Genomic DNA, 21,562 nt, shown 5'->3' on the forward strand with positions numbered 1-21,562 from the left:
TATTTGATCGACTAGTCTCGTGTGCTTTACTAGGTATTGTAATCAGGGTCAACGATTATTTACATCACGGACAACACGATGAGCTTAACTTCTATTGAAAAGTCAAAAATATCTTCGACTCCGCTTTAGTCATTAATTAACCGATCAGCCAGACCGGTGAAGTCAGTCAAAGAATGGATGAGAAGCATAAAATCCCTATAGATCGTTTCACTTTTCGGTGGGAATCGAACCAACGCCAGCGGATCGAGTCACTAGCTTATAGACGGATAGAATTCGACTTTTTGTTACGTCTATAGTGACACGTAAAGAGAAATACTACACTCTAATCACACCCAAATGCCCAAAAAAAATGAACAATATTTATTTTTTGGACAATAAAAATGAACAAATAATTCATCTAGAAGATGAGGAATGGTCAAAGCTGGACTAGATTCGTACTCCTCAACTTTGACCCCCTAACTTCGCTCATCTATGCGATGACACATCTAAGTCGGTACAAAATCCCCAAGTTGCCCCTAGTTTAAACCAATATTTACATCCACTGCCACCTTCTCCCTCTCATCTCTCTCCTCACTCACCCAACAATCAAAGGGTTAAATCTGTCATTTCATTCTCAAAAGTCAACTTTTTTTTCTATAAAGATCTTTCTCACCACTCCATTCCATTCAGCTCGTTCTTTACCCTATTCCAAATTCAATAGTCTCACATTTTTCTTTTCCAATAGTCCGTGACGGTTCGTATAGCTATAAATAAAACCACCAAAGCCTTCGAGATCCGACACGACACGACGCGGGAGGGTTTATTATTATTATTATTATTCGGAAACTTATGAAGAGAGAAAGAGAAGGAGGAGAATTTGAAGTTTTGGATATGGTAGATTGCTTAATGTTGCTATCCAAAATGGAGGAGCCACGGCGGAAGAATGGTTTCTCTCCGACGCCGGCGGCTGATTCCGACAAGATTTTTGTGTGTAAAACGTGTAATAGAAAATTCTCATCTTTCCAGGCATTAGGAGGGCATAGAACCAGCCACACGAAGCCCAGTTTCAACGCTAACGGCCCACCAACTAAGTCCAAGGCCCATGAATGTCCAATTTGTGGGCTTGATTTCCCGATTGGACAAGCGTTGGGCGGTCACATGAGGCGCCACCGGAACACCGCCGCCGCCGCCGCCGCCGTATTGAAGAAGTCTGATGGCTGTGGGAAAAGGGTTTTTGAGTTGGATTTGAACTTGCCGCCATTAGAGAACAATTTGAATTTGAAGTTGCAATTGAGTTTATAGGATATTACTCAATTTTTTTAATTCATTTTCCCTATGTTTATATTAATGGAGATTTAAATATGATTTAAATAAAATATTTTATTTAAATATATTATTATATATTAAAAAATGATTCAATTGGTTCATTAAATTGCTTATAATAAATTTAATTTTTATTTGTACGTCTAATAAATCTCTAAATTTAAAAATAATAAATTTGACATCACCCATTTACTAACCCTCATTAAAAAATTAGTTTTTTTTTTTTTTTTTTTTTTTTTTTTTTTTCACATGTCATCAATAATTATTTTATTATTGCATTCTTACATCAACAAATGTGGAGTAAGTACCCATTTATGTAAATTTATTATAATTTTGTTCTAACATTTTTCTTCTTAATTAATTTTTGAAAAAATATTAAAAAGTTTTTTTTTTTCTTTTTCACGTTTTATTCCCAGACCTTCTTCTCTCAGGTATCATAAACAAAACCTTGAACCAAATGCCATTAAAATTAAAAAAAAAAAAAAATTATGGGTATAATAAAATATTGGAACTTTTGGGGTAAGGGTACATTAAGGTTTGCAAGGTTTTGTAGATTTGTGAATGTGAGATTAATAGTTAAATATAGGAAAAAGTTAGTAAAAAGTGGAGAGCAAATGGAGCAACTAGTTATTGCTTGAAGCATATGCTTAGGAGATACTCTTCTCCCACAACATCAAAACCAACCCTCTCCACCCTCCACCCTCCCATCTCTCCAAAGCTTCCATCTTTCTTGATCTTGTGACACCATCCATCCATGGCTTCCCCCTTCATGTCTCCTCCTCTCTTGCAGGGCAGATTCTCGATGGCTTCTCGGACGTTGGACGACCATGGAGTGAAGAAACGAGAACGTGGGTCTTGACCATTATGCGAATACGGTGGTGCGATCACGTGCATCGTTTTGGGCAACGAATACTCTTTGGCATAGTAGGATTGGTTAAACCAATAATGAAATGAATGTGTAGTGAAGAAGCTACCTTTTGTAAGGGATTGGAAGAGAGCTTGGTATTTTGTTGGTTTAATTTGCTCTCTCTTTGTTCTTCTCTTTGAGTAATGTTTTTGGTATGAAATATTTATTGTGGATTAATGATACTTCTACCAAATTTCCTTGTAATAATTTACATTAATGAACAACAACATTGTTAAGAAAAAAATAGAAGAAAATGAGCTTTTATTATTATTATTTATTATCATTATTTGATATATTATTTCGATTTGAATTTCTGTTGCTCTAAATTTCAACAATTAAAGGGTTATATATATATTATTTGATTATGGCTCTCCATCATTTTATATAATATTCACATGTAGTTTTGAAAGAAATTTGACTTGAATTTTTTGGGTTGGATATAATTTCTAATTATGATCGTATGTGTTAAAGTTTCACTTAAAGGACTAGAGTGACTCATTCTCGAGGTGGAAACTTCAATTCGAGTCTTGGATCTTGATTCTCGAGATGGGCTTCAATCAATCTTAATGATCTTCGAGTCCTAAAGTTTCACTTAAAGGGCTAAAGTAACTCATTCTTGAGGTGGAAACTTCAATTCGAGTCTTGGGTCTTGATTCTCGAGATGGGCTTCAATCAATCTTAATGATCTTCGAGTCCTAAAGTTTCATTTAAAGGGCTAGAGTAACTCATTCTCGAGGTGGAAACTTCAATTCGAGTCTTGGGTCTTGATTCTCGAGATGAGCTTCAATCAATCTTAATGATCTTCGAGTCTTGATTCTTGAGGTGGAAGCTTCAATCAATCTTAATGATCTTAGAGTCTTGAGTCTTGATTCTTGAGGTGGAAGCTTCAATCATTCTTAATGATCTTAGAGTCTTGGGTCTTGATTCTTGAGATGGAAGCTTCAATCAATCTTAATGGTCTACGAGTCTTGGGTCATGATTTTTGAGATGGAAACATGTGAGTTTGTGTGAATTTGGTCATGATTTTTGAGATGGAAACATGTGAGTTTGTGTGAATTTGATCAAAATATGAGTTTATTGTCCAATTTTGATACAGATTGAAGCATAACTTGTTCTTTATCTCAAAATTTCATTCCAATTTGATTTGGGTTGGGGATTGAATTATAATTACTCCCAAAACGTTTCTAGATTCGCCACTAATCTCAACCTAACAAAAAAACATCAGACATTAAGAATAGAATGCTCAATAGGCATTTTAATTAGATAACCACTATCGGTCATTCACATCGGAAACAAAGAATAAAATAAAAGCCACAGCTTTTATAAACCGGCCTGCTCAAACAAAATTTGATAGAACTTCAGAACTTAAATGTAACCGAGAACAAAGTGTTGGGTACCAATAGAAACACACTTGAGGGATTCAAGATTCAAAAAGCAATGGTTCTCTTCCAATATAATTTAAAAAAGCCAAAATGTCTTAACCAAAACAATCAAATTATCTTGGAATTAAATTACTGGCAACACAAAATCTAGTTATTACAGGATACGATCTTTCTTTACCGAGAAAATATAGTACTATTTGAAAGCTATGTCAAAATTCCATAATGGGTGTGGCTCAAAACCATGTTCAATAGAAGAAACCAAGGACTTTCCCTCCAACGTTCTTCCTTCTAGCCTCTTCATGATCCATAATTCCCGCAGATGTTGTCAGCACAATGAATCCAAACTGCAGACATGAATTTTATAAATAAGATTACAGAACCATTTGAAGAAGAACTAAGCACTGCTAGTTTAGAGCAATGCAATATGAACTTTGTAGCCATTGGAAATATACGCATCTAATCCATTACATAAGTAGACTGATTCACCCTCTAAAAGATCATCTAAGAGACAAGAATTCCATTACAGGTAAATTTGGAGAGTCAAAACTCTGAAGTATTACGTTTTAGAAAATTAACAGGTTTTGAAAACTAACCTGTCTGGAAGGGAGCAGCCTAGCAGTCCAGCCTTCGATTTCCTTGACACCCACATCAAAACGAGGACTAATAACCCCACACTTGTTCAGCCTACCGTTGAGTTCAACAACAATTTTTCCAGATCTATGATCGTCGACATACTCAAATTCCCCAATATATCCTATGAAAACAAAAATTAATAATCAAAACCTCGGGAGAAATTGCTGCAGTGAAGTCAAATCAAAGGGGAGGTGAAGTAAGTAATCAAACCGTGCTTCTGCATAACCATAAGAAACTTGATGATCACTTTAGAGGAAGGCCTGATCATGACCTGTCGTTTCCCCCTCTTCTCTGCATTGTACATGCTCTTAAGAGCGTCGTTCAGGACACTAATTCTCACCATCCTTCCAAATTAAAGCTTCATATGATTTCCAGATGAAGCAGAGAAAGAGAGGAAAAAAAAACCACAAAAACGTTAAAACCTATCCTTGATCTTCGCATCCAAAACATGTCTACGAGAACAAGCAAACCAAAAGCAAAAACTCCAACACATTGAAAATCCGTTGCTAAAATACTACAGTCACTACCAAAAATCCAAACGTAATTGCATTTAAAATCCGCATTCGACAAAGAAATGGAGTCCCCATCGACGAACCAGTGATTACAATAACCATTTAATAGTTCAATCAATGCTAAAAGAGACGAACAAGCTCCAAACTGTAGAACAGAGGTCGATCTGAGAGGAGTTGAAGAGATATGAGAGGAGTACCTGGATCACAGAAGGAGGCGTCCGTCAGCTTCAACTATGAACAAAGGGCATTAGGGTTTGAGTCTAAATATGTTTATAAATCCTGGAGATGGAGACCAAAGCCCTCTCTTGGGCCTTAATAATAAACAAATGAGTTGAAATTGGGCCTTCTTTCTTGGGCCTTCATAAACAAATGAGTTGAAACTGGGCCTTCTTTCTTGGGCCTTGATAAAGAGATGAGTTGAAACTGGGCCTTGATAAACAAATGAGTTGAAATTGGGCCTTCTTTCTTGGGCCGTAAACAAATGAGTTGAAATTGGACCTTCTTTTTTGGGCCTTGATAAACAATGTGTTGAAATTGGGCCTTCTTTCTTGGGCTTAATAAAGAAATTAGGTGAAATTAGGCCCTCTTTCTTGGGCCTTAATAAACAAATGAGTTGAAATTGGGCCTTATTTCCTGGGCCTTGATAAACAAATGAGTTGAAATTGGGCTTTCTTTCTTGGAGTTGAAATTAGGCCCTCTTTCTTGGGCCTTAATAAACCAATGCGTTGAAATTGGGCCTTAATAAGCAAATGAGTTGAAATTGGGCCTTTTTTTGGGCTGGGTTTCTTTCGATAAGGACGCCCCAGACCGTTCCCCCCGCACACTCCGGCGTGCGCTCGCCCCCGCACACTCCCACGTGTGCTCGCCCTGCACACACCCCGCACCCGCACACACCCACTTTATTGAATATAGGTAGTAACTTTCAATTATTTTAAATTTTTTTTAATTATCATATTATCATAATTGCTTTTTAATAAGGTTAGTTGATGTACCTCTCTTTTTTAACTTACCCTCCCATATAAATTTGAGTATATACATTTAATGATTTTGCATTGAAGGCCCACAAAGTAATTCTTATATGGATTAAAAAGATGCAAATGCTCCTAATGTTTGGAAGGAATGGCCAACCGACTCGGCACGCAGCTGTTCATCAGCAGTATATCTCTCTATCTCACTCGAAACGTTTCAGGAGAATGTTTCTCATCAATCTTTAAATTGATAATTTTCATTTTGGCCCAGGACTCTCATCATACACAACGATCGAACGCCTCGAGAGTCTGTTTTCACCCTTCGGTTCAGTCTCTGAAGGTACATATCTCTCTTCCCATATCCCTTTCAGTTCGTATTTCCTTTCCCTTCAAAGGAAAATTCACCATGTGCAGCTCGGCTAATCAGAGACCCCAAAACCCAGAGGCCCAAAGGGTTCGGTTTTGTCACATTTCAGTCACTGGATGAGGCGAAGAAGGCTCTTCACGCCATGAATGGTCGGGTATGTTGTCTCCCTGTTTACGCACATAACCTGTTCGACGAAATGTCTGACTGACATTTTGTATGCAACTTACAATTGTCCCATCTGTAATATGTATCTATTGGGCTTTATTGATATGAGCTTTCAACTAAGACTCTGATTTTGGTGATTAATGGTTATGGATAGTGTTTTAAGGTGTCATTGTCAAGGAGTGTAGCTAAGATATGTTTGAAAAATGATGCAGATAGTTGATGGAAGGTTGATTTTTGTTGAATTTGCGAAGACTAGGGGACATGGGGTGGATGCTGCATCTAGATAAAGAACATCATTCACTATGAGACTTGAAGGTTGATTTTTCTTCCCATTCATTTGGAAAGAAAACTACAAGATTAGGAGTGTAATAAATCTAATGTTCTGTTGGGTTAACTTAGCTTCTCAGCTTGAAAGCCAACTATTTCAGCAGAATTTTGGTTTCGATAGGACATGGGACATGGGCCTTTACTTTCTTTGAATGCTTGCTATTTGCTTACATGGTGCTTGCCCACAAATGGTTTCTCTTAACTTGTGACTTATGTTCTTGGAGTTGTGCAAGCAAGAAATTCTATGCCTGAAAGATGTCAACTCAACTCCATGGGAATTAATAGTTGTCTCGATACACATTTTGATTCATGCAAGGTGTGTCTTATGCTTTCTTCTTGCAGAAGGGTTCAAAGGTTTTCAAGTGATGGATCTTCTAGCTCTAACTTTGGTGAATGTCCTAATGGCTTGTGGAACGTGGTTTGAAATGTTCGCTCACTAACCCCTCATTGGAATAATCATTGAACTGTGAACATATAAATGCGGGCCCGAGGCATTCCAAAATTTGAGGCTAGCACTACATGGCTTGCTTCAAGAGTCTCGATTCTATTACATGGTGCGTCTACTTTTTCAATTGAAACCGAATGTTCAAATTCTCATATTGTGATGTTCCACGTTGATTGGGGAGGAGAACAAAACACACTTTATAAGGGTGTGGAAACCTTCCCCTAACATACACGTTTTAAAGTCTTAAGGGGAATCCCGAAAGGGAAAGCTCAAAGAGGACAATATCTGATAGCGGTGGATCTGGATCGTTAAACAAATCCTATATTTGTTGTACCCAAAATAATCTCGCCAATCATCCGACCATTGTACCCTTGTAGCACTTTGGTGGGGGCTTATGTTGGTGTCAATGAGTTTGTCTACGGTGGTTCTAAGCAGGGAATTCGTAGTTCTTTTAGGTACAAACTTAGAACCCCCTATCTCTTCTTCTTGAGTTTATGGCCATGCATTATGGTGGAGGTCAAAGTAGGGATGTCAATCCGCCACTTGAGGATAGGTAGCCCAAGTTCATTTCAACTAACTCTTCTTATTGTTTAACCTTTGAGTAGAGTTTGTCTAGATGATGCTCGATCACTTGATGGTCACGAGTATTCGTAGCGTACATGTCGTTCATGTGAAGATAGTAGGAAGTAATGGTCATTTCTTCATATATTAAGAGCGAGCTGAAATAATAAAATAGAGCTACATGATTTGAATGAGACGAGCATAGGCAGATGTTCCCTACTTCACATGCACTTATTTTTGTACCATAACGTTTCCTTTTGCAATGATTGCCTCTCTTTGACGTGGAGTTTGTATTTGGCCAAATAACAAAAAGTTGATTTCTTACGGAGTAGATGAGCATATTACATCTAGCTTAGAAACCAAGTTGTTTGAGATCAAGTTATAGGTTACCTTCCAATGTCTTTTTTCGAAGATTTGATCGACTCACTCATACCAATAGATTCTTTATATGGAAGAGAAGAGAAATTTAAGGCTCATCCAATAATGTCCTATCTATAGATGGATACACACCTAGCATTAAAATTTGACGTTTATATAATAAATATGATATGCACCTATGTAAATAAGTATCTTAGATTGATTTATAGCAAACAACAAGAGTATCCAACGTTTATTCCATAAGCCATCAAGGCCTCCAATGGCCATCTCAGATCCAACCATGGTCTGTACTTGGATCGACACTTTCATAAGTCGATGAATTTGAGCAAGAACATCCTCAAAAGTCTATTAAATTTAATGTTTCCAAAGCTCGATTGCCCTTTGCTTGAATGAACCGGGTGATTTGAGTTGAACCACAATTGTGGTTACAGTTGATTTTCGTAGTAATCATCAAATGAATGATTTACATGTGATCGTTAAAATAATTCATCTAACTTTTAATTTGTTTAAAAAATATTATTACGATTACTTTTAGACGAAAAACATTAATATTTTGTATAAAAAAATGTTATTAATTTCAACAACTTTCTTATCTTCAAACTAAAACTCACCAATCACGAAGTTATATGGCTAATTTTTTTTAAAATATAGGAATTCTTAAAAACTTTAGGTTAAATTATATAAGAAAAAATATATATTTTAAAAAAATGGTAATATTACTTTTAACATGTAATAAACGTTTTACAACTATTAAAAAAAAAAATTAATTGTTGGATGAATCGATTTGGCAACAACTTGAAAGGTTATAAGGATGTGACAGTGACTATAATGGATACTCTAACGAGTTTTCTACTCCAAAAGTAATTTTAAAAACATTTATAAATGTCTCGACATAATTTATTTATTTATTATTTTTTTTGGGTAGGAATCTATTTTAAAAGCTACCAATGAGCAAATTTTGCAAATAAATATATTTATAAAAAAAAATGAGATGGCTCGAATGTAAATATCCGAAGTAAAAAAAAGGAAAGAATCCCTCTCATGGATTTACTATGTTATTCTTGTTTTATGATTAAACCAAAATATTAAAAATCTCCTCTCTTCTGATTGGTCCATTTTGAAAAACGCGGATCACTCGACAGTGCATCCACACCCGTCGATTGAACTGTATCGTACGGTCAAACGTGCACCCATTTCTGAATCCGCCTCCTTTCCCCAAATGCCCGTAGTTTTATGCCACTCTATATATTTCTTCCCGCAAAACCAACTCCTCATTGTTATATCCACTGGGCAAATTTCATTTTCCTGTAATTCCTTCAAGTTCCTCTGGTTTCCGGCGATCAGGTTAGGTTTCGATGGACGCAAGCGGCAAGTTGAAGAAGGGAGCTGGCGGCAGAAAGGGCGGTGGCCCGAAGAAGAAGCCTGTTTCTCGCTCTGTTAAGGCCGGCCTCCAGTTCCCCGTCGGTAGAATTGGTAGATATTTGAAGAATGGCCGGTATGCTCGACGTGTCGGTACTGGAGCTCCGGTCTACATGGCCGCCGTTCTTGAGTATCTCGCCGCTGAGGTACCTGCTGAACTCTATTTGCTCTCTTAGATCTGTGTTTCTTTCTGTTTGATGTGGATTTGTTCTTCATAACTGCTAGTTAGGGATTTGAGTTTAATTCTGGAACTAGATTCTTATCTCTTCGATTGGCTGTTACTACTTTGAATTTTGCTATACTATTTGGCCTGTTTTATTCCAGGGGAATAAATTCAGAAATTCCAAGGGCTGATGAATTTCAAGCTCATGATCTCATGAATTTGAGCTTCGATTGTGTAATTTAGCTTTCGATACGTGATTACTGAAATCTGGAACTCAATTATTGTTTGGATTGCTGAATTCAGTCGTTCGATTGACTGCGCATGATCGAAACTTAGGGTTTATAATCTAAAATTTCCAGTACAAATCTGTTTTCCTCTGGATAATCCTCTACGGATTGCATGTTCTTGGTCTCTAATCTGTCACAAACGGGGGTAAATTAGGTGCTGGAGTTGGCTGGAAATGCAGCCCGGGACAACAAAAAGAACAGGATAATTCCAAGGCATGTATTGTTGGCCATAAGGAACGATGAGGAACTTGGGAAATTGCTTGCTGGTGTAACGATTGCTCATGGAGGTGTTCTTCCAAACATAAACCCTGTTCTGTTGCCAAAGAAAAGCGAGAAAGCAGCTAGTAAAGAACCGAAATCACCATCAAAGACCCCCAAGGGAGCAAAATCCCCAAAGAAGGCCTAGGTTTTTTCTTTCTAATCTGAAAACTTGACTGTTCTTTGCCCATTTGTATGTACTTTGTTGGCCTTTTAGGATCATCTTCTGTGTTGTTTATCAATGTAAGCTTAAAACTGAAGAATTGGGAGAGACTCTATCACTCCCACCATCGTAATGAATCAAACTCTGTACCGGTTATGATTGTTTAGCCATCAATTCTTTTCTCTTCCTTTTGTTCATCTTAAATGGATAAGGGTTGAAAGAACAGAAATACCTAATGGACTGAGGTCCCAAATTCGAACCTTGATGCTAGTGATCCATTATTTCTTTCCAGCTCAAATTTTCATAGAATAGCAAAGAAATTAGTGTGCCAACCTTGAACCAGACAGAATGAGAATATGGCAGTCTTCTCTTCTTGCCTGCCAAGAATGAATCATTAAGGGAATAGAAAGAGTGTTTGTGGGCACGTCTACAAGTCATAATGAGCTTTAGTTATGGGTTTGTTAGCCATAAATTGGGATCTTTTAGTAATGTCAACTCTTTAACTCTTCAAACAATTTGATTACATCCTTTAAATTTAGATTGGACTCTATCTTGAGATTACAATTCAAGAAATAAGTTAGATGAGTTGTAGCTATGACTACCCAAAAAAATAAGAATGATCAATTTTATTGCTGTGTTGTTAGCATACATGATACAAGAACTCGAAAGGATGTTTTGTAACAGTCTAAATTCATTGCTAGTAGATATTGTTCGCTTTGGTTTATTACGTATTGTTGTCGGTCTAATAGTCTTAAAACATATCTATTAGGGAGAAGTTTTCATACTTTTATAAGAAATGTTTCCCTTTTCAATCATGGTAAGATTTCACATGCTCTTAGTTAAGGTGTGAAAAGAAGGCCGACGCTCTCAATCCAGTTAACACAAGAAATTTTAAACTAGGTTCAATTAAAAATGAACCCAGCAAACCAAATTTAGAATTCAAATTTAAAATAACAAGCTTATGATAGCCTATGAGTTAAACATTATATTGAGTGATAATTCAACTTTAAAGCCTATGAGTTGAGACATTATATTGAGTGACTTTCCTTTGTGGATATTGATATTTACATTTTCGTGTCTTATACCTTATGTTCGATAAAATTGAGGGAACCTAAATAACGTTTCTTCGATCCTTTAAAAAAATATTTTTTTTACCCTATTTTTGAAGAAGGAACTTAGTACTGTATTTTGTGGTATCATTTTATCGTCGTTTTAGAGTTAATTAGGATGTTTGTTTAGTAGTGATATGAACATAAACGACAAAAGATAGTAATGATAAACGACAAAAATAATAATGATCCATATCTTAGATTAAACGACAAAAACAATAATGACCCATATCTTAGATTATACGAGAATCTAACCGTTAAAAAAAGTGAGCCAAATTTGATCGAGGGCTGATGATAAATCTATGCATATAAACATACCTGAAATATAAATGGAAACAATCAACAATCAACTCTAGCCTTAGAGCATAGATTGGGCTTGAAGATCACATCTTGGCCGATAGGGCTTGTGGGTCGAGAGTAGTGCATGTGGGGGGCTTCCCGTGCAGGCTATTTGGGCCCTTGAGGTCACCATGAGTGCCAAATTTCGACCACGCAGCTTGGGAAGATGAAGGTTTTCAATGGATTCATTAAATGTCATGGTGATAGTTATTATACTCTTGATTTGGCATTTTTCATAGACCTTTTAATGCGTTATTCATTTTCGTGTTCAACATGCACATGTATATATTTCAAGATATTTATATTTTAACATATCATCATGTAATTATAAAGTCTAAATACGATTATTTATGTATAATAAAAGCTATTCACGACATTTTTTTATTAGGTTGTTCGTCTGTAGTTACTATTATTATTATTATTTTTATATTTTCTCGTAGAAATAAAGTACAAGTCCTATCTTGAGTAAAAAAAGGGAAAACCCTTTCCTATCTAATATTAGGTCCACATCTCTTCTATAGGATTTAATGTTGAAGCAACATAGTTTAACCATATGCATAAATTTTGAATTATATAAACAAATAATATTGACCATTAATTGATAACCCCTTAATAATTAAACCCTTTTCCTCCAACAAAAGCAACCAAATCTTTACTCTTTTTAGAGTAAATGTCATTTGTTGGTACCCATTAATCTTTGTGTTTCTACCTTTGGTATCATATTATATCTATTTACAATATAAATCCACATTGATTTCGATATCAATACTCTTTTAGAGGAATGAAATCAAGACTATTAGAAATAGCTAAGGAATTGAACTTAGTATAACCATTTTTTTGGGGAATAGAGACTGATGAAACTTAATGGAGGTTCGAACTGACTGATGTTGAAGACGTAGTGGATGAAGAAAGACTAATGAAACTCAGTGGAGGTTCGAAGTGACTGATGTTGAAGATTCAGTGAATGAATAGAGATTGATGAAACTCAGTGAAGGGCCGAAGTGACTGATGTTGAAAACACAGTGGATGAAGAGAGATTGATGAAACTCAGACCGACTGAGGTTGAAGGCTCAGTGGATGAAGAGAGACTAATGAAATTTAGTGGAGGTCCGAACTGACTAATGTTGAAGACTTAGTGGATAAAGAGAGACTGATGAAACTCAGTGGAGGTTCGAAATGACTGATGTTGAAGATTTAGTGGATGAATAGAGACTACTCAGTGGATGAAGAGAGACTAATGAACCTCAGTGGAGGTCCAAACTGACTGACGTCGAAAATTCAATGGATGAAGAGAGACTGATGAAACTCAATGAAGATCTAAACTAACTGATGTTGAAGACTGAGTGAATGAGTAGTTACGGTTAGGGATGAAATGTCATTGAAACCTAGAACTAGCTCGATTCATGGTTAGCGTAAAATTCAAAATAATAAATGAATTGAACGCTAAACCTACCTCTCTCTTCTTATAAAAGCCAATCTTTTCTTCTCAAACACATAGCTTAATTTCAGCTCCCAAAATCTATGGCCCTCTTCCTCTCTCACATGGAGCCATTGGTATTACTATACGCAATCCCCTTCGTGTATTTGGTACTCAAATTATGGAAGCATTTGGATGCGAAGAGGGACCAACAATGCTACATTTTGGACTACCAATGCTTCAAACCAACCGATGATAGAATGCTTGACACTCAGCTCTGCAGAGACCTTTTGATGCGCTCCAAAACTCTTGGCCTTGAAGAGTTCAAGTTCCTTCTCAAAGCCGTTGTCAACTCCGGTCTCGGCGAGCAAACCTACGGCCCTAGTGTCGTCTTCTCCGCCACCGAACACTGCCCTTTGCTTCTCGACGCCATCTCGGAGATGGATGAGTTCTTCCACGACTCCCTTCAAAAGCTCTTCGACAAATCCCACGTTTCCCCCGACAAAATCGATATCCTCGTTGTCAACATCTCTTCCATGTCCACCTCCCCTTCTTTTGCCTCTAGAATCATCAACAGGTCTTTCTTTGACTAACGATCGGTACTATATGTTATCATCTCAAAAGTTACGATTTTCTTGAATCTTACGCGTTAAATTGAATTAGGTACAAAATGAGAGACGACATTAAAGTGTTCAATCTAAGTGGAATGGGGTGCAGTGCAAGCTTAATCTCTATAGACATTGTGAGACGACTGTTCAAATCTTACAAGAACTCATACGCGATCGTTGTGACCTCCGAGTCTCTAACTCCAAATTGGTATCTGGGTAACGACCGTTCGATGATTTTAGCCAACTGTTTGTTCCGAATCGGGGGCGCTGCCATACTCTTGACGAATAAAAGGAACATGAAGAACAGAGCAATGTTGAAGCTCAAATGTCTTGTTAGAACCCACCATGGAGCTGTGGATGAGTCTTACGGTTGTTGCGTTCAAAAGGAAGACGACAAAGGAAACTTAGGTAAGAAGAAAATACGGGTTCATATCGTGACGGTCTCATTGAATAATTTGTTAATTCATATCGTGACGGTCTCATTGAATAATTTGTTAATTTTTTACGAAATTTTTGATCTTTTAAGGCATTTATCTGGGAAAGAACCTTCCAAAGGCAGCAACAAGTGCATTCATTGACAACCTAACAGAAATCTCCCCCAAAATCCTTCCCATAACAGAGATAATCCGGCTGACATTATCCAAAATAATCCACAAACTCTCCTCCACTGGCTCGTGGAAGCCGCAGCGGCCGGACTTCCGAACAGCGGCGGAGCATTTCTGCCTGCACACGGGAGGAAAGGCAGTGATAAATGGGGTTGGAAAGAGCTTGAGGCTGACGGAGCATGATCTGGAGCCAGCCCGAATGACCCTTCACCGATTTGGGAACACATCGGCCAGCAGCCTGTGGTACGTGTTGGGCTACATGGAGGCCAAGAAGAGGCTGAAGAAGGGCGATAGAGTGCTTATGATAAGCTTTGGCGCAGGGTTTAAATGCAACAGCTGCTTGTGGGAAGTGACGGCGGCGGATTTGGGTGGTCGGAAGGGTAATGTGTGGGAAGATTGCATTAATAGCTACCCGCCGGTGTCTTTGGTTAACCCTTTCTTGGAAAGGTTCGGCTGGATTCAGAACCAAGATGCTTCCACTTTCAAGTCACTTTGATTCATACCTTTTTACTTTTAAATTTAAAAATTTCGAGATTAAAACATCCACCCTCACCCGTAATAGATGTTTTATCTGTCTCTAGTGTAACCCGAGTACTATAAGCTAACCTATTTTATCTATGGTAAAAGTTGTTTAATTAAAATTACAGTACTCCAAATTTAATATATTACTAAATCACATGTCAAATTATGAACGAAACCCACCCGTACGTCCTATAGTAGTATTAGATCAAGATGTTCATCATATTCTCACTTTCACGTGTTTGAACTAAATGATAAATAATGTTTTATTTTTTAGTTTGTCGAATTTTTATTTCTTTAATAAATTAAATAGAGGTAAGAAAATAAGTTAGTGTTGGTAAAATATTTAGTAACACTTAATATTAACAATTATATGTAGTTATTAAGAAATAATTAAATAAGTATAAAATAATTTAAATATTAATAAGAACTTAATATTAGACAATTACAATACTATATAATATTAAATGCAAATGTAGTATATAAATGATGGTTGTGAGTAATTTATTAATTAATAGTTAAAATAAAATAAATAAATAAACAAGAATTCATTAATATTGGATTAATTATTAATTTTTATACTCGCTTTATTAATTTTTAGGAGGTTAATTTTTTTTTATTAATTTTATTACAAAATTAATTATTATTTTTTGATAAATATAGGCAACATCAACTTTTTTTTTTTTTTTTTAATCATAAATTAAAATGTCACACATTAAATATGGATATTTTCTCAGATAAAATTTCATAAATTCAAATAAATGGTTTATGATTTTATAAAACATAATTAATGACAATGTGGCAGCCACCCAACTTTGTGGAACTCCCAACTAACTTCTGTCATGTCTAAATAATAATAATAATAATAATTCTAAATTTTGTTTTTTTTTTGTTTAAAAAATATTTCAATTCTTTTAAAGCGGTAATATTTGTACGACATAATAACGACGTGAAATGATTATTTATGAGTATTTTATCGAATCGTAAGAACTAATTGATGGTTATTTTTTCGCTTTTCACGTCATCTGTTTCCATACCTTAAATATCTGGTGTTATGTTTTTTGTTCTTTCTCTATTTATATCGTACAATGTTTGAATTGCTCGAGAATATTTTCTTATGTAATTGTATGAATCTATATTATTACATTCCAATTCCATCCCGATACCTTCCCAAAAACTTTTTGAAATGGGTCCATATGAATCAATGGAGAATATTTTTTTTTCTGTAATTGTATGAATCCACATTATTACCTTCCAATTTCATCCCAAAACGTCCCAAATTTTTTTTTTTTTTGAAATGGGTCCATATTGACAGGTTGGTGTAAAAATGACTCGTTCTCATAATTAGAATGTATATAACCTAAACATTGCCCTCCTATTATTCACCGTATAGTATAGTATTGTTCGTAGGTATTATGAGTATTATGAACATACATTTAATAATGTTAGGTACGAACTCGAGACAATAGGTTGTCACACATGAGATCATAAAGAGGGAACTTCCCAACCCATTACTTAATATAGTATTTATCATTACACATAATGTTTCATATTAAATGAGATTGGTTATATTTTTCAACTTATAAATTTTAAATATTTAATAGTACATTGCATTTGCACATGTCATATGAACAAAAATAAAAAATGAAAATAACTCTACAAAAATACATTTTAAAACAGATATGATTCTTAAGATTATGAACTAAATCCACTCGTGTTTGGATTTTTTTGTACTTTGTGACAGCTAGATTTTTCCTGTAAACACATGTCTAATGATGACATATGAAAAAGGGAGACGGATGGTCGAGGAGGTTACTAATGTTGATATATGAAAAAGGGCTTCAAAATATCCCGAAACCCTCCCTCCATCAAACTATAGTTTAAAAGAAGGCATAGACCGACAAAAAAATAATAATGTGAAAGAGGTAAATAATTGAACATGAAATAAAAGGAGACTAATCAGACTATAGTTTGGTGCCTAAGTTGTCTATTATCATTCTAAAAATTGATGCCGTGTGATCTGTTGCTATATAATTATTAGAATTAAAAAATAAATATAATGCGACATGCAACAAACTAAATATTATATCAAATTAACAAACAATTGTTAAAGTGTGAAAATGAATTTCATTTTTTTTTTCAATTTGAATATAGTTCAACATTTAAAAAATAATTCAACTAATTTGATTTTAGGATCGTGTTTGAACCTTCGTTATTGAAAAAATAAAATAAAATAAATAAATTTATACTCGAAAGTTAAAAGTATTTAATATCTCATTATATTTGTACAAAAATATTCATCAATTCTTTATTTAGTTGAATTTTTAGATTTATGAATAATAGTTCTCAAATAAAATTAGGTTTATATTAAATATATTAAAAATTTGCTCAATATAATTAGATATGTTCATTAATTCTTGGGAGCTAACTCCAAACGAGACGAAAAATCTTCATTTAATCAGATAATATTAACTAAACTAGACGCGCTCGTTATATATATCATAATTGTTTAAAATTTGAATAAATCATAAAATAAAAATATTGTTTAAAAGATGATAAACAACAAGAATTTTTTATATATATTTCCTTCTTTTCTTTTTGTATAAAACATAAAAGAATTTAATTATAAATTGTCTTGTATTGGGCCGTCTCAAGTGGGCCCAAGCCCAACTTTCAATAGTAAGCCCACAGACATGAACTTTAGACGCACTTTTACTATAATAAAGCTTCTGAAAAAATGTATTTATACATAGCTTCAACCATATGGTGTGTCTCTCTCCAGGTGGAACAAGCAAATAAATATTCATTTTCATCCTCATTCTCGTCATAACCATGGCCTCGTAAGTCTTCCGACCTCAAATTCTTCTAGCTAACTTAAGGATCGAACTTGGTGTAGCAAACATCATATCGGTGTGTAGTTTTGTAACAGCCCAGATCCACCGCTCGCAGATATTGTCCTCTTTGAACTTCCCCTCAAGGCTTTAAAACACGTCTGCTACGGGAAAGTTTCCACACCCTTATAAACGCTGGTTTGTTCTCCTCCTCCAACCAAGTTGGGACATCACATTTGTTCTCCTCCTCCAACCAAGGTGGGACATCACAATCTACCTCCCTTCGGGGCCCAGTGCGCTCGCTGGCACTCTTTCATTCCTCCAATCGATGTGGAACCGCCCCCAAATCCACCCCCTTTGGGGATAACGTCCTTACTGGCACACCGCCTCGTGTCTACCCCCTTCGGGAAACAGTGAGAAGGTTGACACATCGTCTGGTGACTGACTCTGATACCATTTGTAACGACCCAAATCCACCGCTAACAAATATTGTCCTCTTTGGGTTTTCCCTTTTGGGCTTCCCCTCAAGGCTTTAAAACGTGTCTGCTACGAGAAGGTTTCCAAACCCTTATAAATGGTGATTTGTTCTCCCCTCCAACCAATGTCGGACATCACAATTTTGTTCTACTTTACCATGTCACATTTTTCTCTAATCGAATAAATTTATCATTATTGTCGCGTGAAGGTCAAATGTAGTTTCTTTGTCTGAATTTTGGTTACTACATAATTATGAACTAGAATTGATTAGGTCCAATTACGTGAACAAGTTCTATGTGTACTTATTGGAATATATTTTATATAGTCTTAATCAATTATGAATTTTTTTTCCTTATTTGGTATATTTTATATTATTTTAAAGAGTTGGCTAGTAGAATATTTTATAAGATTTAATTGGTAGTTTGTATTCTATTTAAAAGTTGTGAACATGAATGAACGATTCAACCTTTAATACACATCTGAGGATTTACCAATCTATTGGCACGACTAAGTTTAGAGCATGACTCTGATACTAGATTAGATGAACACAACACTCTACAATTGTATGATATTCACTCAAGCATAAGCTCTCATGACTTTGATTTAAACTTACTCGAAATGCCTCGTACCAAGGAAGAGATCCCCAATAAGCTTCATGTCAATGGGGAGAGTATTCTTTGATTATAAACTCATCATCATTTTCTAAATTAGTCGATAAATGAATCCACCCGACTTTCTTCATCCAAGAGAATTTACCTTGCTTCCATATACAATCCACTGCAAATTAATCAATCAAACCAAAAATAAAAAATAAAAGTATATATATGTCCTTGTCCTAAAAGCACCTCTGTTCCAACGCCGCCCACCGCCGCCTCATCCACTCCGCCGACCACCATGAAAATGATATGGCGACGAAGACAAAGACGAGGAAGAAGAAACACTCCCTCCCAAATTCCCATCGCCGTGAAGTAAATCAGATAAATAGTTCCCCAAATCATCTGGCGCAAATCTCACCTCTGAATCACATCCGTAAAGATTCTCCAATCGTGAACGGTGTTTGATGTAAAACTCACCGTAGAGTGTTCCGAGTTTTTTCCCCAACGAGATCTTTATGTGCTCACGCAGCTTTGAATCCGTCACGATCCACGAGGCTTGATGTCTATAGGCTTCTTCGAATGCGATGTTGAAATCGTGGAAGTGTTTCCTGGCTCTTTCCGGGGAGATATCCGCCGTCGGATTCTCCGGCAGCGATAGAAACACTCTACTCCATCCCATCCGTTGGTAGCTCGACGCGTACTGCTTCACCTTTGCCTCATGGCTCTCGATCCATTCGTCTCCTAGAAGGAATCTGAGGTTCGAGGTTCGTGCCTTCACGACAATGTACTTGAGATTGTTCGCCAGGAAGATGTACGACAGAGGAGCGTCGTGGTAGAGCTCCGCTTTACTGTCGAGCTTCGAGAGGAGGACCAAAATTATCCAGGCCAAGCGTATGGTGAGAGGATTTTCGTCCGAATCGTTACCGCCGAAGAAGGATTCCGGCAATGGAGAATGAAGCATCAACGGCCAGTCGGCGACTATTCCGGGGAGGATTCCGCTGTAGTCGCTGAGAAATGAGATGTAGTTCATCACGTAGCGAGTGAGTGGATGAACTCCGCCGCTCGGCACTGGCGTTTTGGAGGAATCTTTCTGGATGTGAGATTCGAAATCGACGAGCATAGAGCGGATGCTTTCGGCGATTTTTGTTAGCGAATGGTCGATTAAAGATCGGATGGAGGACGTCGATTCGCAATAGAACATCGATTCGATTTCCGGCAAGAGATCGAAGATCACTTCGTAGAGATTGAGAATCAGGAATATTTTCTCCGGAGTTTTCTTCGATTTCACCGCCATTTCCGGGAAGCCAAACAGAGTCAGAGCGCTCTCTCTGGTAATTTCTGAGAAAACAGACTCCCTAATCATATCAGAAATCGAGAAAACTTGATCGCAAAGGAATTTCTCTGGTTCGAAGAAATTTTTAACAGCAATTTTCACAGCGTTCAGCCAATTCTTGATCTTCACTTCCAAAACCTCCCACTCCATCCTATGAACATGATGATAACTCGTCTTTGCAACTCCGAGATTGTACAATCCTTCCTCAACAATCGATTTCCTAGTAACAGTGTAAATCTTCACACATTCCTTACTGTAACCAGCAGAAATCATACCTTCCGCAATCGACTTCAAATCCGCAATAACCGATCTAGAAATCCGCTCCTCTTCAGTAACATCTTCATTCGCAAATCGCAAATCGTCCTCCGACTCATCCTCCAAATCAGAGTTACCAGTCAAACCGGAATCCCTAGACGACCGATTCGAAATCGATTCCGGATCCAGATGCGCCCGATTCTCAGACAAAATCCGATGAAACTCCCTCTGCAACCTCTTCATCGCAGTCTGCATCAGATTCTGAGCGCGAACAAGATGGCGAGATTTCATATGCTCAGAGCCAAAATACTTCATCGCCGTCTGTAAATCCTTAACGGCCTTGAGGTACTGCTTAGCCTCGTAACGATCTTCTTGGAACAAAGGAGTAATATCGGCATAAGACGAAGTAGCATGGTCCCACTTCGTAATTAAGATTTCCGCAACGTCGATATTCTCCTCCATTAGAGACTCAGACAAGGCATGCGACGGCGTCGTTGGTGCAGAGGAACGAGACGGCGTAGATCTAGCCGGAGAATGAGACGGCGTCGTTCTGGCCGGAGAATGCGACGGCGTTAAAGACTTGAAGAAATGGTTTCTCATCCTCTGAAGGCAAAGAAGAAAAGAGCTGAGTATCTGGTAATGGCTATGGCGGCAAAGCTCTGAAAGAGGATTTTGTAGAGAGGAAACGGAGGAGGGACGAGGGAGTGGGATTGTATCAGGAAGCTTCGAAACAGTTGAAAATGGAGATTGAAGCTTTTTGGACCTTTTGACTTTCTTTGCTTCTCAACTCGAACGAGTCAACTCAGACTTACGCGGCCGTGTTTATCCGTCGCTTTCTGTTTCCCGTTTTATTTGACCAAGGATTTGGTCAAAAAAACGGAGACATATTTAAAATTAATGCCACGTCACCCAATAATTTTATAAAATGAATTGTTTGAATTTATTATTATTATTATGACTAATTCAACATTTTTTCTGACATATAATAAAGATACATTATATTAAAAAAATTAATGAAGTACTTTAAATACGTGAATTAATATATAAAGTGTAATACTATTTTATTCTTATATAAAATAATAATAATAATATATATTAATACTATTTGCAACTCGTGGTCCATGCAAAAAGTTAAATTTATTAAGAGAGACCAAAGCAACCGTTGAAAGGACAAAAAAAGAAAATAAATGGAGGGCTGTTGTATGCCTTTGGAAGCTAGTTAAATTATCATTTTAG

The 21,562-nt window shown here is 36.5% G+C and overlaps 6 protein-coding genes across 6 annotated transcripts; 4 read left to right on the top strand and 2 right to left on the bottom strand.

The window, feature by feature from the left end:
• Window positions 1-683: 683 nt before the first annotated feature.
• LOC111788472 (zinc finger protein ZAT7-like) lies at window positions 684-1,376 on the top strand. The gene has a single exon (XM_087121461.1). It carries the CDS (start codon window positions 829-831, stop codon window positions 1,279-1,281), a length of 453 nt encoding a protein of 150 aa, XP_086977587.1. The 5' UTR covers window positions 684-828; the 3' UTR covers window positions 1,282-1,376.
• Window positions 1,377-3,635: 2,259 nt separating this feature from the next.
• On the bottom strand, window positions 3,636-5,054 carry LOC111787455 (small ribosomal subunit protein uS8z/uS8w). Its single transcript, XM_023667423.2, has 4 exons — window positions 4,934-5,054; window positions 4,435-4,582; window positions 4,185-4,345; window positions 3,636-3,935 (listed from the first exon to the last, which is right to left on the bottom strand). Exons 2-4 carry the CDS (start codon window positions 4,565-4,567, stop codon window positions 3,837-3,839), a joined length of 393 nt encoding a protein of 130 aa, XP_023523191.1. The 5' UTR covers window positions 4,568-4,582; window positions 4,934-5,054; the 3' UTR covers window positions 3,636-3,836.
• Window positions 5,055-5,742: 688 nt separating this feature from the next.
• Window positions 5,743-6,733, top strand: LOC111787460 (uncharacterized). The gene is made up of 4 exons (XM_023667429.2): window positions 5,743-5,892; window positions 5,976-6,044; window positions 6,119-6,225; window positions 6,449-6,733. The coding sequence occupies exons 1-4, from the start codon at window positions 5,856-5,858 to the stop codon at window positions 6,521-6,523; spliced, it is 288 nt and encodes a 95-aa protein (XP_023523197.1). The 5' UTR covers window positions 5,743-5,855; the 3' UTR covers window positions 6,524-6,733.
• Window positions 6,734-9,211: 2,478 nt separating this feature from the next.
• Window positions 9,212-10,403, top strand: LOC111787452 (putative histone H2A.2). The gene is made up of 2 exons (XM_023667418.2): window positions 9,212-9,512; window positions 9,971-10,403. Exons 1-2 carry the CDS (start codon window positions 9,303-9,305, stop codon window positions 10,220-10,222), a joined length of 462 nt encoding a protein of 153 aa, XP_023523186.1. The 5' UTR covers window positions 9,212-9,302; the 3' UTR covers window positions 10,223-10,403.
• A 2,771-nt stretch (window positions 10,404-13,174) lies between these two features.
• LOC111788473 (3-ketoacyl-CoA synthase 12-like) lies at window positions 13,175-14,956 on the top strand. The gene is made up of 3 exons (XM_023668808.2): window positions 13,175-13,679; window positions 13,766-14,118; window positions 14,237-14,956. Exons 1-3 carry the CDS (start codon window positions 13,207-13,209, stop codon window positions 14,809-14,811), a joined length of 1,401 nt encoding a protein of 466 aa, XP_023524576.2. The 5' UTR covers window positions 13,175-13,206; the 3' UTR covers window positions 14,812-14,956.
• Window positions 14,957-18,946: 3,990 nt separating this feature from the next.
• Window positions 18,947-21,232, bottom strand: LOC111786976 (exocyst complex component EXO70H1). Its single transcript, XM_087121098.1, has one exon. The coding sequence runs from the start codon at window positions 20,924-20,926 to the stop codon at window positions 19,016-19,018; it is 1,911 nt and encodes a 636-aa protein (XP_086977224.1). The 5' UTR covers window positions 20,927-21,232; the 3' UTR covers window positions 18,947-19,015.
• Between the last annotated feature and the right edge of the window lie 330 nt (window positions 21,233-21,562).

This window comes from Cucurbita pepo, chromosome 2 (assembly GCF_057944985.1).
Source record: "Cucurbita pepo subsp. pepo isolate OVF chromosome 2, ASM5794498v1, whole genome shotgun sequence".
Lineage (NCBI taxonomy): Eukaryota > Viridiplantae > Streptophyta > Magnoliopsida > Cucurbitales > Cucurbitaceae > Cucurbita > Cucurbita pepo.